The sequence below is a fragment of the Amphiura filiformis genome, chromosome 18 (assembly GCF_039555335.1).
Source record: "Amphiura filiformis chromosome 18, Afil_fr2py, whole genome shotgun sequence".
Taxonomy (NCBI): Eukaryota; Metazoa; Echinodermata; class Ophiuroidea; order Amphilepidida; family Amphiuridae; genus Amphiura; species Amphiura filiformis.
Window position 1 is genome coordinate 25,114,300 of NC_092645.1, and position 16,828 is coordinate 25,131,127.

At 38.4% G+C, this 16,828-nt stretch overlaps 1 protein-coding gene across 1 annotated transcript in view; it reads left to right on the plus strand.

The window, feature by feature from the left end:
- The window catches only part of LOC140139050 (uncharacterized), a 28,075-nt gene extending 15,986 nt beyond the window's left edge, over window positions 1-12,089 (plus strand). Inside the window, exons 4-6 of the mRNA XM_072160832.1 lie at window positions 1,895-2,009; window positions 10,652-10,758; window positions 11,959-12,089. Coding sequence (XP_072016933.1) covers window positions 1,895-2,009; window positions 10,652-10,758; window positions 11,959-12,089 — 353 coding nt within the window. The remainder of the gene's footprint in view (window positions 1-1,894; window positions 2,010-10,651; window positions 10,759-11,958) is intronic.
- The last annotated feature ends 4,739 nt before the right edge of the window (window positions 12,090-16,828 follow it).

Here is a 16,828-nt window from a genome sequence, read left to right on the forward strand (position 1 = left end):
CATTGTATAACCGATGAATTGCGTATCTTTTTCGGATTGGTGAAGAGGTTATTTTCAGCTTTTCACTGTGTCAATGTTTCCGAATTCGGAAGGTTCGTCGTAATTTCGTTGGAATTTTGGAAGATTTTTTAGTGTCCCGCATTTGGAGTTTCAGGGGTTGGCAGGTCTGAATATGCGATCAGCTACCACGAAATGAGTGTAAAGTTACTAGCTGGTAGTTTTGAGACAATCGGGCTTCTGAATCTGAGTTAATGTTCTCTGTTAGCCGTGCACCTGTAGTATGTCCTTTGTGAATTGGCCATTGTGCCCCCATTCATAAAGGACATACAGACATACTGGCTTGAATAGGTGCATGAAACAAAGAACACCAACTGCAGCCAGGATGTCTCGATCGAAACTATACCAACTTGCAACTTTACGCTCATTTTGTGGTAGTAGGTCACATGTTTATTGAATAGATTCATCAGATTTGTTCAGTAAATAAGCATTTTGGATTTTTGTTTGACAAAATCAAGGATGAAATATTGCAGTCAAACAAAACTCCAAAATGCTTAATATACTATAGCGTGAAAGTTCATCTGTGTTGGTAGACTTCATAATTTTAGATTTAAACCTATTATCTCAACACAAGACGTATCTCAAATTTTCGTAACAACTTTGACCTACAACCTCGTCGGAAGTCTCCCAGTACGTACATATTGAATCTCCCTGCGACCATGTTGATGTGGACATGGTCAAAATCCTTAACCGGGATGCAAGATATTTTGAAAGGGTTGTGAAGGAGTCAATTTACATCAGAGTAAACCAAACATCACTCAACTGCGACGGGGGCCGGTACAAGTTACCTAGAGTGTACAACCAAGTTTTGGCCTGACTCAAGTGTCCAAAAGGTCACTGATCCCGAACTTGGGTTGCCAGTCTCCTGATGAAGGTCAAAGTTGTGACCGAAAAGTTGAGGTGTGTCTTAATTTTGTGTTGAGATCATAGGTTTAAATCATTAATTATGCTTAATATAGATATGATGTCATATGTACCAAACAGTTGGTTGGCAGGTTCAGGACCATAAAACTTTTTGTGCCAAATCACATTTGGGGAGCGTCAACATACGTGATCATACGTGTACACAGTTTCTTCAAAAATATCAATAGACTAGTGCTTAGCTTCAATTGCTATTCTGTAAACACTGACTTGTCAAGTCATCCCTGTAGAATATCCTGTTTGACCAAGGAGTTTGTTGCGTATAATCCAGAGTGCAGAATTTGTAAATAGTGCAGACTGTAATTAATGAGAGAAGATATCCTACCCTTCCCAGAATCCTTTGCAACATTAGACATTGCCTCATTACATCATAATGACACTCCTCTTTACTTAACTTTGCACAAGTTCCTGTTGTTTTCATTTTGAGAATAAACATGGGTCGATAGTCAAAAAATAAGGTCTAGATGTGCTTAGCTCATTGAGGCACATTATGTCACTATCGAGTCGATCAACCCATATTGCACTAGATAGCAAATCAGTTCAGACAATTGAAATGGAAGAAATGCATTGTGGGAAGTGTAAGATATCTCCTCTGTTAGTTAACTCTCTTCACACGGGTGTCGACTGCAGACGACATGTTTCAAAAAAATTTAAAATTCAAAATTTTCAGAAATGTAAATTTTCAGGACCATATTTGGAGTCAGCATGAAAATATTTCAAAACTTGAACTATTTCCATTGAAGTGCATGGCTAGCATGCAGAGCATTAAGCAACTCGCACAAACAAAAGCGGGAACAAATTGGAATGCTAGCAATTAACAACCAATTTACTGTTGCATGATTGGATTCCACCACCATCGCATCTGCTACACATAAAGAATTTCCCTTTTTTCACATGTATACAATTTTTTTTGCAGGCATGTTGATGGAATTGGATATTTCTACCATTCAAAACCTCCTAGACTCTCCCACAGACCTCCAAAAAGCAGTCAATAAAGCTGTGCATACACTTAATATAGATGAAGCTGGCAAGTAAGTATAGGAGTTTATTTTTAGGGATTGAACAGAAATTTGTGTTGAGCAGTGGACACCCATGAACTGCGGATATCGACAGTTCTTGATAGTGCTACTGTATCAAAAATAATATTACAGCAAGTCTGTTTTGGCATAGTAAAAACTTTAAAATATGTTTGTCTGCAGAGGGATAGTGAAACTCAAATTGGAGTATGCACTGTTTTACCTGCAGACCAGTGTGTGTGTGTATTTTAAAATTTGTAATTCTTCCTCTGAACAAGTTATTTATTATTTTATTTCACTGGTAAAGGTCTGTATACTTAAATCACAAAAATCCAATTCTGTCGGTCCGTGTCACGTCACTTCCGGTTGATGATGTTCGAGTGAAAACAAGTCCCTGATTTGATTTTTGTTGATGATTTCTGTCATTGGTGTTATGTAAATTTCGTCCGCAACTATTCCGTGGTATCACACAACCATTTCTAAGTCTTCAGAGTGGAAGAAACTTACTTGATTTACCGTTTATATACTGACAAACTTAAAAATAAATTCCATGGTCGAAAGTGTCGTTTTTCGAAATTGAATATCACTCCAACAACATCGCTATGTAGCCTCCTTCACAGCGGTTTCTGTTGTTCATAACAAACCGTGAGCCACATGCAGTTTGGGCCCGAGACTAGAGATAGCCCGGATGTCCGACCGACAGAATATCTGTGTCATTTAGGCTGCATGTAATTCAACTGAATTGTGGTCAAAGGTCACTGGTATGATTCTATTCTGTCGGTCGGACATCCGGGCTATCTCTTGTCTCGGGCCCAAACTGCATGTGGCTCACGGTTTGTTGTGAACAACAGAAACCGGCTGTGAATAAGGCTACATAGCGATGTTGCTGGAGTGACATTCAATTTCGGAAAAAACGACACTTTCGACCATGGAATTTAATTTTAAGTTTGTCAGTATATAAACGGTAAATCAAGTAAGTTTCTTTCACTCTGAAGACTTAGAAACGGTTGTTTGATTCCACTGACTATTTGCGATCGAAATTTACATTACACCAATGACAGAAATCATCAACAAAAATCGAATCAGGGACTTGTTTTCTCTCGAACATCATCAACCGGAAGTGACGTGACACGGACCGACAGAATATATACGAGGGGGTGACAAAAGGTTTTTGAAATCTCCCAGAAGTGAAGGAGCTATATCAATGAAATTTTGTCAGTGTAATCACTGGTCTTAATGTACGTTATGGTTAAAAATTGGTCTCATAAGTATGTTTACTTTCTTTACAGGTGGTGCTAGATGGGCGGTAAGCGCATAACCTGCAAGATGGAGAAAATTGAGGCACGCAGCATGATTACGTTCCTGCATTTGAAGGGTTATAGGCCTCAAATGCCAAAAAAATCTATGATGAAATGAAGGCTGTCTACTGTGATGATTGCCCCTCGTATGGCACTGTTGCTTTTTGAAAAAGGAATTTCCAAACTTGCTACATGTCCCTCACTGAGCCAAGAAGTGGACGTCCATCACTTGGGAATGATGCAACCACAGTGAAGAAAGTGGAGGATCTTATCATGAAAAGGTTATGCGCTTACCACCCATCTCGCACCACCTGTTAAGAAAGTAGACTTATTTATGAGGCCATTTTTGGACCATAACGTACAAAAGGACCAGTGATTACACAGATAAATTTTCATCGATATAGCTCCTTCACTTCTGGGCGAATTCAAATAATTGTTTGGTTTCTCCAAATATTGTGCACTGACCTCATTTAGCAGGATGAAATGTTGTGAGAATCCATTGGGATTGTTGGACTCTTTGGATTTGCTCCCATGCAACCCACGTAGAATGTTGCAAGTTAGTCAGAAGAATGACTACTTTCTCACTTTTAAAACTGGACCTTTGTCATATCAAATGCTTCTAACTTTACTTCATGAGGTCACATTGGATTCAATGGGGTGTCATAATGTGCAAGATTAGATAGTACATCTATTAAAAAAATAAATTTACCCAAATATGGTTCAGTTTTAAAATTAGGATTTTTTTTCAAAATGTAAGGATAGTTTTTGGCGCAGTATATTATATAGAAACATTTTTACTCACCTCAATATTAATTGCATGAGCATATCATTCTTGCTTTTTAGATTTGCATGTTTAAATGTTCTTTTTACTTTTTAACCTATGACCCCATCTTACATTCAGAAAGCAAACAAAGCTGATGTTCTTGAGGTAATTTGCCCTATCACAGCACAGATCCTACCAAGGGGAAAATGAGTATGCATTGAGTGTATACGAGCATGAACGCAAAGGTGATAAAGAATCATGCATAGATTGGCTGGTCAACGGTCTTGACAACAAGATGGTTGACCCATTGGTCACCGGCCTGTTAGATGGGGTGGAGACATTGCCTCTTCTATGCGATTAATAATAATATTGCATACCCGGACTCGGGAAGAATTGAACAATTGACTTAAATAGCCTGATAATTTTTCCCCTTGGATCATAACAATTACACAACATACAAGATGGTTGACCCATTGGTCACTGGCGCGTAGAAGGGGGTGGAGACATTGCCTCTTCTATGCGATTGGTAATGGACATTGGAACAATTTACTTAAATAGCCTGCTTATTTTTCCCCTTGGATCATACATAACAATTACACAATACACATCACTGTTGTGATATGGATACTAATAGTAAAGTATATACATCAAAAAATATTTCTAACTGTTAAAAAGAAATTCCATACTTCTGTGATATGTCAACAAGAAGCCAATCTGAACACGTGGAGGATTATATTACACTAGATTTTGTGGTTCTCGGGTTGATTCCCCTAAATTCTGAGCCTAAATTAGTATCTGGATGTAGGCCGTTACAAAACATGCTAAAGTAATAAAATCAGTCGTGATAAATGTGAACGCAATTAGGCCTAATATAACGGGTAATAGGTTAGGGTTAGGGTTTAAGATTCTCCGCATTATATTGCACCCCGAAATAGACATGTTCTGCTGTATATAGGCCTCTGCACGTGTGCCATATTGAAATATGTGTTGAAAATAGGCCTATTGATCTGATGAGATGCACCTGCACGATTTATAGCCACACTGTAATGCTTTCCGGTACACCGTGCACTACGCGATACGCACCACAAGCACGCGAGCCATGCACACACGATAGCGCGCGGACAAAGGGACGGACACGCCATGATTAGTATTATGATATAGTTGAAGTTTGATGCATTTCATTTTTTATGAAAGATCCAAGATGTTCCTGATTGTATTGATAGAAAGAAAATGTGCAAATTGCAAGCTAGGTTGCATCTATGGCGTTGTGTAAAACATGTCTGTCAAAAACCCAAGCATGTGAATGGCTGTCATTAATGGGCTGTTCCACTTAGAATACACACACCCCTTAAGGTTAAATACAATTGATTTTCAAGGCTTGATTCCAGAGGGGCGTAAGTTAATAATGGAAACAGCCATGCAGAAAAGAATGAACTCACGCGAACAATAGCGTATCAATCTGAACTAGGGCCACGGACAAACCGCGGCTCGTGAGTCATCCTATATGTTGCAGGGATATATAGGAAAGGGGCGACCATGATAGGACCATATGGGCTGATGGGGGGGTGGGTGATTGTGGGCAGCCGTTTTCGGCAATTTTCTTTTGGATTTTCTAAATTTTCAATTTTAAAATTATCCTGGATGATATCTGTCGTGAAATAAATCAATGCTTCTAGGCTATAATAGGCCTAGTATGTTTATTTTATACCCTGATTATGCAATATAGGCCTACAACAATAACTACAACAACAGTAACAAAACCAACAACCAATATTTTGTTAATCTAATTTGTAAAAATATATTTCGCGCCTATTAGACTAGTATAGCCTAAAAATTCCTGAATTATATAATGGAAAAAAACGGGCAAAAACAATCAATCGCTGCAGTCAGAAAGAAAAAGCGAACAAGAAAAAAAAGAAAAAAGTGAGAGAGAAAAATAAAATAAAATAGATGGAATGGAATGGACCACATAGGGACTCGAACACGTACCAAAGTTTTCCAGCTCAAAACTATAGTATCATATAGTCGAACGTGAGTTCGGCACGCTAACCGATTGAGCTGCTGAGGGACCTGTGAAATCGATTGATCTCAAACTGACTATTATGGAATAGTGCATACCAGGCTCTTATGATAAACAATCTCATCACCGCTGTAAATGTTGGAGGTATCGATGGCGAAAAACCTCGATTTTTGCAAAAGTAGCTTAAATTTGGAGTGAAATTCAAACGTTAAAGGAATCGACATACTTTTGAGAAATAATGTAGGCAGTTAGAAATCAAAATTAACGTTCCACAATCCAGATATCGATAATGTAACATAACAGTGTTTTGTGGTACAAGATTCTCGAAAATTGTTCCCAAAAACGGGCAAATAAAATTTAATCGGTACTGTATTTGGTTCTTCCCCATGGCAACATTATTTCTTTGGTCAATTTGTAGTACAATACAAAAAAGGGAAAACAATCACTCGGCATGGTTTTATACGGAGCGAATATTTGAAAAAAACTGCATGGAACGTGTTTTTGATCATGTGAACCTGGTGCGTAAAAATGATTTAAGCGGAGGATTTTCAAAGCGGATTCTAAAATTTGTATAAACACACAAAAATAATGTTAAGATACATCCATGCACCAACATTTGACTCACTGCGATGTTTGATTGCTGAGAAAAGCGGTTTTAGAGAACAACTTTATCGTCTTTTTATCGCTTTTTTATCGTTTTTCGTGTAACCTTAAGGAAGACATGACCTTAATCTTCCACACAGGGGGTGTAGATTTCAAATGTAGTCACCCATTCAGGTAACCCTGTTTGAAATTTGCACTCCCTGTGCAGAATATGGAGGTCACATCTTCTATAGAGGGTGTATGGGTTTCAACTGGAATAGCCTAATTTCAACATAAGGCCATCTTAATTTAATAGTTTGTCTGAAAGCCCCTGCAATCATTGGTTAACTCGGTGAAATTGGTAGTGAAAAATATTCAGAACTGAACAAGCTGATATCACAGCACACAGTGTCATCGCCCCGATATCTTCATGGTAGGAATCGCCATGGTAGGTTGAATCCATAGCCACACATGGCCATTTTATTCCGACCTTATGAGACGCATAATTAGCCAAGTGACCCGACTAAGGCTACTGACAATAGCCGGGGTAATTGATTTCTCGCTGTGTGAGTAAGCTTGTATACGACATTGCGGTCAATGGTCATACTGCCTCCACTGGAGTAGTGAGTGCAGCTATAGCCTGCGCACTGTAGTCCATACAGGACCAACGCAATATAAAATTAGAATTTTGGTCAGATTTTGAGTTCAAGACGCACAGCCTTTTCTCAAGATGCAAGCTAACGACTATCATATCTGATCAACACATATTTTCAAGTGTATGAGACCAGATCTGGTTTCTTGAGACGAAATCATTTACAGGAGATATTCATCATTTTCTACCCCGGTATCCAAAGATTTTCGTCTGATATCAAAATCGTGCATAGCAATTCACGTGTATCGAATCGATCCCGGGTATTTATTTTAGTATCTCTGCTGCACCAAATAACCAGGCGATGTCGGTGTGCTGCAGTAAACATGTGATTGAGATAAGGTAAAGCCAGGGAATAAATAAAGATTGGGAAGCGTCACTCGAAGATAAATGTAATAAAACTATGGATGCCGCCATTACCCTGCCATCGCGTAGGCCTGGAACACTACCGCGATTTCTACCGGCTGCATCGCGCCCGTAGCCAGCGTTCAAGAAATAAAATTACCCGTGAAAATCACGGCTTGCTGCAACCAAGGTTAGACCTTTTCAAGCCTGCAACAGCGTATTTTTTCAAATGTTGAATAGCTGTTTTAATACTTTTAATAATATTTTTAGCGCATCCATTAACTTAATCTATTTAAATACATCAAATCGACCAACAATCCCACTCTCCAGACCAAGATTTATACAAGATAAATACTGTTTCAATCACAAAAATTAACCTTAATTTCGCGCCTACACGTGTAAGACTTGGCAATAGTCTATTCAGATATCGTTGTCAAGTTCGAGGTGATTGACCCTTGATGATTGACAGTCGGGAACGCGTGCTGTTACGGCGTAGTCATGGTGCTGGGAGCTGCTGGTAGCGTTGGGGTGCTGGCGACCGTCAGTCGACAGTCGCCAGCACCCCTTTTCCCAAGATGGCGGCGCCCATGCTGGTACCAAATTTGTGATTCCGGCAACTTCTGTCTAGCATACCGTGGCGCCCAAATTTGGCCAAATTTGGAGAATCGGCGAATCACTGTCAACCCCTTGGTAAAGCGAACACTGAAGATTGTGATATTGAAACATTTCATGTCACAGTAATTTCCATCAGACTAGTGCGTGGCTCATCATAGTTGTGGATGTTATTTCTCGACTCAAGGACAAACTTGTGCTTACATGTATTTCAAACACTGCTGATTTAACATGTGACTTAAGGTCCGGTCATACTACACCACAATTGCTTTGCGTTGCATTGTGTTGCTGATATATCGATTAGTTTCTGCCGTAACTCAACGCAACTCGTCGCATTTTCGAGTTAAAATGTATTTAACTTTATTGCGATATCGCAATGTAGTATTTTGCAGTATAGTGCAGTGCATCAACACACCTCACTGCAATGCAATTGCGGCGTAGTATGAACTGACCTTAACTCACACCAAGGGTATCTCTCCCTAGACATATTTATAGTGTACAGGTGTTAACATAATATCCATGTCAAAACACTTACTAATTAACTAATGATATATGAACACCAGAAAAGATATCTTACCCTTCCCAGAATCCTTTGCAATGTTATACATTACCTCATTTCATCAAAGGACACTTCCATTTCTGGACAAGAGGACAAGGACTTAATTATTTCAAACACTGTTGATTTAACACTTGACTAATTTCCCCTCAGGATATCCCTAAGTGTACAGGTACTGTTTGGTAGCAACATTATATCCATACCATTTATTTACAGAACACTTACTAATTAACTAATGATAATGAACACCAGGGAAGATATCTAATACCCTTCCCAGAATCCCTTGCAATATGATACATTACCCCATTTATTCAAAGGACACTTCCATTACTAGGTTTCCTTTGTTTATATTTTGAGAATAAACTGGTTAAATGGGTTGATAGTCAAGAAATAAACAGATTTTGCAAGGTCCAGATGTGCTCTGTTTGTTGAGGTACTTTTTATCACTATCCACCCATGCACATACAAACTACTAACACAACTATAAGGTATGCAAATTAGTTTGGCACTGAATGCACTGATGCACTCATCACATGCACAGAACTGACCAATCACATGCATGGGATCTGAACATTTAGGGGGGAAATCCTTGCGCATATTGCTTCCGGGCAACATGAAGATGGGACTGGGCAGCACAAATTCACACACAGGCATTTACAATAAACTTTCATCTGCTAGATTCAAAATAGCTGGACCCCCAGTTTAATTTTTAACTCGAGTTCTAGAAGAATGAAACTTGCATGTTTTCAGTTTTGAAAATTTTGTATGCATTGAGCCAATGCAGAGGTGCATGGAATGTCATGTGATGTCATTTTAATGAGGCGCTATTTATGCTGGTTGATCTGGCTAGCATCTGTGGTTGTTTGGCATAATATAATTCACATGTAAATGGTGCCACACAGCTACCACAGCTCCTTTATTCTTAGAGTTGTACAGTGCCAATGGGACAAGTTTGTTTGTGCCATGTTGAACTAGATAGCAAATCAGGTCAGAAAATTGAACTGGAAGAAATGCATTGTGGGAAGTGTAAGATTATCTTCTCTGAATGAACACTAACTCATGACAAAGTAAAGAGGTATAATACAATTGAAGTCTGAATACAAATAATATTATTGCTTACTCCCTGCTTGTGCACAAAATACAGGAAAATATCTACAATTTGTGCCGTTTTCCATGAAGCCATCAGGCCAAAGATATTTTCCTGTATTTCATGAGAACAATCAGAGTAGGGGTAATAAGTTTATCCCTGAGTGAACATGAGTTCTATATTTTTTGACACGTTGGTAGACTCTAATTTGATGAAGGATTTTAGTGGGGTAATCGTACCTAAAGTAGTCCAATATATTCCTTGCTTTTAATAGCAGTCCTGGAATAACTTGTGAGGAATTTGCAGGTTTTACGGAAAATTTCTCTGGCTGATGTGTTGTCGTATGCCCTATGCAGGTAATACAGATTTTTTATCGATGTGGTGTTTGACCAATGAGATTAGGCCATAAAAAAAAGGTTTGTCTCAAAGCTCACTAGTGGTTTGAAAACAAATGCGAAATGCGATTTTTTATTCCCGACTTGGTATTTTTATGGTATTTTGAGAAAAAAGTCTGATTTTTTTTTTTTTTTTTTTTCAAATCGCGCGATTTTACAAATGCGCGCGCAAGCTTTGAGACAAACCTTTTTTTTTGGCCTTACAGAATTCATGTCAATTTAAGGATAATACATAGGTTCTGGAGTCAATAAAATTGATTTAAATGCCAAATGGAAATGTTTGTAATTTAGTTTCCATAACTACTGAAATGTTGAATTTAATGCATATTTTTAAATTTTTCTTTTTGCAGTACATGTGGTAAAGTAACGGACAAAGAAGAAGAAAAGCAAGAAATTGGAGAAGAATTATACAACTTGGTTGCACTGCAACAGAGGGAATTAGCACCCAAAATAACAGGTAAATTAGCAATATGTTCTAGAAACACAACAACATGGAGAATTAGCCCCCAAAATAACAGGTAACCAAGAAGTTCTAGAATAAAAAATAGAAACACTCATGTATATGTGTGAGCGCGTAAAATTCATCGTGTCTGAAACTTAAATGTTGAGTTCATTATTTTGGAGGAAGTGGCTAATTATTCTGTAGTTTTATTGCTGACACCAACACAGAAATCATTGATCTTGTTGAATGGCAATGAATACCTGACGTTGCTCATGAAATAATCCAGCGATGCAAATCTTCAGGAAATTTCCTGATTGCAGAAAACTTTGCTTGGATATTCTCTGTACAAAGTATAGGGAAATACACATTTTCAGGAAATGTTAAATCAGTTTCAGGAAATTATGTCAGTACTTGTATTCGTCCCTGATTATCATTTTTGATGATCTTTAGCTTGTTTTCGTTGTTGAAAGGGATTCAGTCATGTTCATCAAGTGGCAGAGGGACAGGTCTCTTGTTCGATTCCACAACCAGGACGGGTGACATAGTATTGGATAGGTTCTATACTGATACTGCCTGGTCAGGTCAAATGGACGCCTAATTGGAATATTTTTTATTTTTTTATTAGAAACATGGATGTGTAGCACTTTCTTAGTCCAATGACCCCTTGTGAAATAAAAGAGACCTGTGTGTACACATGGAATCCTTGTTTTGCTTTTAAACACTAGTCGGTAAAAAATAATAAACTTTGCATTTGAAATCAAAATTTATTCACATAAGGGCTGTGCAATAATTATGAGCTCTCCCGGGGTAAAATTTCAAACGGCTCGCGCCAAAAATCGCTTGCCCCCCCCTCTCGGTCTGCCAAAATTGTTTCCCCCCCTCCCAGTCCATAAAAATCTTCCCCCCACCTCGAACATGCCAAATTTTTGGGATCCAAATTTGCAAACCTCATTATGGTCTAGATGTACGTTGAGAGTGAAGCGAGCAGGAAAATTTACATATTTAAGCGTTTCCGTACTGTTTTCCTAAGGCTTTGTAGAGCGTTTTATTCAAATGTGTGCCAAAAATCGCTTGCCCCCCCTCTCGGCTTGCCAAAAATTGCTTGTCCCCCCCCCCTTCGCTCGCCAAAAATTTCTTCCCCCTCCCCCCCCTCCCCGGGCTCATAATTATTGCACAGCCCCTAACATAAGTGTGTGGTATTTGTTCTTTTCACAGGAATGTTACTAGAAATGAGCGTTCAAGATCTACGAGAGCTTCTGCAACAACCGGACATGCTGAAAAAGAAGGTAGATTTGGCAATGAAGGTGCTACAACAGGAAAAGATAATCAGCAGTGCACCTTCATGACCCTGGTCTAGGAAGAATGATATTTTTGTATGTAGTATGCAGTTAATTAGGGCTTTGCCTTATTTCACCCCATACCAAAGAGTACATTCTTCTCTAGCTTGGCTGGCAATATAGGACATGCTGAAGCCAAGTTAGCTAAGATTGGACACTATATATAGCAATGAGATTAGACCCAAAGAATACCAACTCAGCAATGTATGTGCGTAATGCTACAATCAAAGAAATTAATGTTGGCACACTCTGGCATAATAACCGTAAATCGCTGCCCCTCTCCCCCCAATTCAATGTTGATGAAAGCAGTTTTGACATTGGGCTCTCCAGTCCCCCAACATTGATTGAGGTGGAATGGGGGGGAGGTGAAGAGGAAAGGAGGGGAAGGTTTGTACTTCTCATCAAACATAGTTATACTAATTTCACCGAACTCTCAGAGCAGCAATGAATAGTTCCAACATATTGTCAAAGTGTGCCAACTATTTATTTCTTTGATTGTAGATGTTAAATACATCTTGGCTGGTCATACATGGCAAGTTCCTCTGGGATTTATCAGCAAGATCCTGGAATTGAATGAAAATTTGCATCATTAAGCTTAAGCATTACAATGGTCTGCGCATGTAGCACTTAGTGCGTATTATTGGCACAACGCTCGTACAATACAACTCGTACAATACAAACAAGCACAGGGTTCAAATAGAAGTTTACCAGGTGCATGATTATAAGTATGAGTGACACAGAAATTTGGTCTGGTCTCTTTGGGTTGAATCTCTTTGTGAAACAGATGGAATTGCACACTTTGCGGTTGAATCACACAAGCAGTTGTAGCAATGGGCTATTCCACTTGAAATCCATACACCCCCTATGGAAGACATTACTTGACCCTCCCACACAGGGGGTGTAGATTTCAAATGGAGTCACCCATTCAGGTAGGTAGGTTAGTACAGGATGCCCTATCTGCAATAGCTGCCCTATAGACATTTGACAGTTTCTGCATTCTGCAGTGTACACGTATGACACATGGCAGCTATTATAAACTGCTCAAATAAAGAAAGTCCGCAGTCATGTAACCCGCCCTACACCAAAACCTGATCTTGTTATGAAAATTTGATTGATACAGTTGTGTGCAGAATCTTGTTAGCTCTAATTTGATACCAAATTTGATACCAAACACTCAAAAGTGACAAAGACTGATACCAGTTTATGGCATTTGGTGCATTTTCAAAAGTTGCAAATCAAAACGATAACGCGGTCGAAATTGCTTAGCGTGGCAATGTGGTCAAGCTTGCTTGCCCACGATGAACCCATGTCGACTATCCCAAGTGCGCGCTTTATTCAATTGTTAATTTGAAACGCATGGATTGCTACAGTGCTTTACTGATGAATACTAGGGCACGATGCGATCGATATGACCCTAGCGGTTGTTTCGGGCTATGTCAATGGTCGGCTGTGCCATTCACCTCTACAGCTCCGCGTGGTCCATTTTTAATTTGCAACTTTTGAAAATGCACCAAATTTCATATACTGGTCTCAATCTCTCTGAATTTAGAGTTTTTGGTGGCAAATTTGGTATCAAGTTGGAGCTAACAAGATTCTGCACACGACTTTATCAATTAAATGTTCATAACACGATCAGGGTTTGGTGTAGGACGGGTTATATGACTGCGGACTTTCTTTATTTGAGCAGTTTAGATGGAGCCTTGTTACACTAATTCCTTGAGTAAAGCCACGATTTTTCCGTGTTACAAAATTTAAATTCCGTGTTACAATTGGACGATTCTGTGATTTTCCGTTTTACATTATATAAAGCACTGAAAAGTGAATACAAGCATGTTTTTAAAAGTGTAATTTGTCTTACATAATTATACTGTAGTCTCCCCTCAACATCCCCATTAAAATTCAGCATCATCAATTGTCTTGTGTGTACTTCCGATAGCTGTATGGCCAGAATCTTGCATCGTTGGCCTAGAATAAATGCTAGAATTGATTGTTTAATGGTTGATTACTGCTAAATTATCACTTTTCTTTGTTTTCTTTTGCAAATCAACACATTTTACAAATTTTTCACTATTTTGTGGCATTTTCAAATTTCTGTGAGCAAACCCTGAATTCCGTGAATTTTTCCATTTTTCCGTATCACAGAGAAATCATGGCTTTACCCTTGAGGTAATGAGGTTAGACCAGGGGAGCATGGACTCATATAGTCGGAATTATTTCTCATGTGGGAAAATAGCGTTCCTGTCACCTTTGCTGGCAAAGGTCTGAACCTGAACGATAATTGGTATTTTAAAGTGCGAGTGTTGCAAAATTTTAGAACATATCATTGTCCGCTTCGCTGTTGTATGATGACGTATCTCAAAAGGCTGCCTAGTGTAATTTTTATTGTCATTGCTGTTTTTGTTATTTTATATTTCAGCAGGCTTCTTTCTTTTAGGAATGGACATGGGATTGTAATACCGTATTTAGTCAAATAGTCCCCCCCTCAAATAAACCCCCCCTCAAATAAACGCCCCCACCACTTTTTTTTTTCAACCAAGATGTTTCAAAAATTCGATATTTCCATGCTATCTTGTGTAGTAAGCTTACCAAGTTGCTCACATGGTCCATAATAGCAGCAATAAATGGCGAAAATCTGCATCCGAAACCCGGAAGTGAACCAAAAGTCAGTGTCAAAAGTTCATAGTTCATCATTTTAGCGTGACTTAAGGCCAGTGTAATGGGAGGGAACATGGACCTTTTCGAGCATCATTATTTCTGAATTGTATGTCAAAAGTATATAAAACTATACATTTTTGGAAAGGAAGTGAGTCAAGGAATCCCATGGTGACGTCAGATTTGTTCAAAAATCTCGAGTTTTTGAAAAAATCACAAAAATTCACTTTTTATCTCAATTTTTTGTGACAACTTAGAAAAAAAATCCATTCGAGTAAAAAAATTCAGTTAGCTTTTCATAAAGAAGAGACATGAACTTAGGGAAGGTTTTTTTTATTTTTTTGAAATTCGTCTCTTTTTTTTGAAATATTAAAAAAAAAACATGTGAAAAAAGCAATTTTGTCACTCTATTAAGCTAAAAATTGCACAGAATGGTGTATATTTTTGTTTAAAACAAATATTTTGAAAAAATGAGAAAACCTTCCCTAGGCTTTGATGTACTCTAAACGATAGTGCAAAAACTTTACCTTTTGCTTGCATATTTTTCGAGTTATCTTGTCACAAAAATCGTGCAATATTGTCAAAAGTGAACTCTGAGAAATTGACGTTTTAGTAACAAAATGTCAAAATTATGCACAAAATGTCCTTATATTTTAAAACGGTAAGACTTTCACGCTTGCAAAAGCTGTATCTGGTGCATGGTCTAAATATGCATCTTTTTGCACCAATAAATCTATAATGTCTGCTTTCAGTGCGCCAAAATTCAAAATAATTAAAAAATCTAAGTGGCATTTTGACTGCAAATTTTTTTGTTTACACCACATTTGCTGGCGTGAACAACAAACCGAATGCGCCTAGACTGCGTTGGACATACGCGCAGAGTTGCGGCGTCACGCTAAGCGAATCGCAGCGTAATCAAAATATTTCGCGATTCAAGCATTACTGACTCATTATTTCCGCCAATTTACTAAGCTGTCTTGAGCCATGTGACTTTTTAGAGTTGAAAAGAGTGAAACAAATCAAGCAAAAATACGAGTAAATATTAGCAAGTTGTATTTTATCAGTTTCAAGGGAAAGAATACATCTTAGTGTTGATAAATATCAAGAAATCTCAAATTCGGGCGTGAACGAATGTGTCTTCCATTACTCTGGCCTTAAGCTTACCTAATGATTTTAACGGGAATTGTCGTGCTAAAATGACCTCTAATAAACACGCCCCCCCTTGGGAAAATAACGCCTCGGGGCGTTTATTCGATTTAAATACGGTATGTGACATGTTGGCCCTGGTCGAAAATGAGTTTTACACATGTTTCTAAAGAGGACATTTAGGGCTTTCAGAAACTGAAAACCCCATGTTGATACGACTTTTCTTTCTGAAGTTACGCCAATTTATCAATCGCTGAAAACAACATAAAACAAAAGAATTTTAACACTTTCTTTGCCAATATCTCAAAATCAATATTAGCGACATCCGACTCATTTCCCTTGATCGTGTCACATATTCTGGTATTACCACAAAAGTAATATATCCTGTTAACTTTGCATCGATGACAATAATTAAAAAGGTACACAAGGCAGCATTTTGAGATAGGAGAATATGTGATGCAGACAACGTTATAACACTTACGCAGATCCCATAGAAGCTCACACTTTATAATGAACTTGTCTGGATGCATGGTAAAATATTATGTTGGAGGTACACAATTTTATCCTCCAGGAGAGACTCACAAACATGCCCTGATTGTACTTCACTTCACCTTGAGTTTTGGCAGTGAGATCAGTGCCTTTCCTTGGTTGCGCTGTAAGCATGCTGACAAAAATGTGCTTTATGCGCGCGTATATGCCATGCCCTACGGAATTATGTTAGCACATCGTCGTTGGGCAGGAAAAACCTCCTATGTGTCATTGGCCCCTGAACATGTTTAAATCAAAACCTCATATGTAACCTATTGGCAGTTTTGTTTTAAACATGTTCAGGGGCCAAAAGCCCATAGGAGGTTTTTCCTGCCTAACGACGACATGCTCAATTCGATACGCCAACCAGCTGTGAAATATGCAGCTACATGTATGTCACTACCAAACTTGAGGTGAAATCA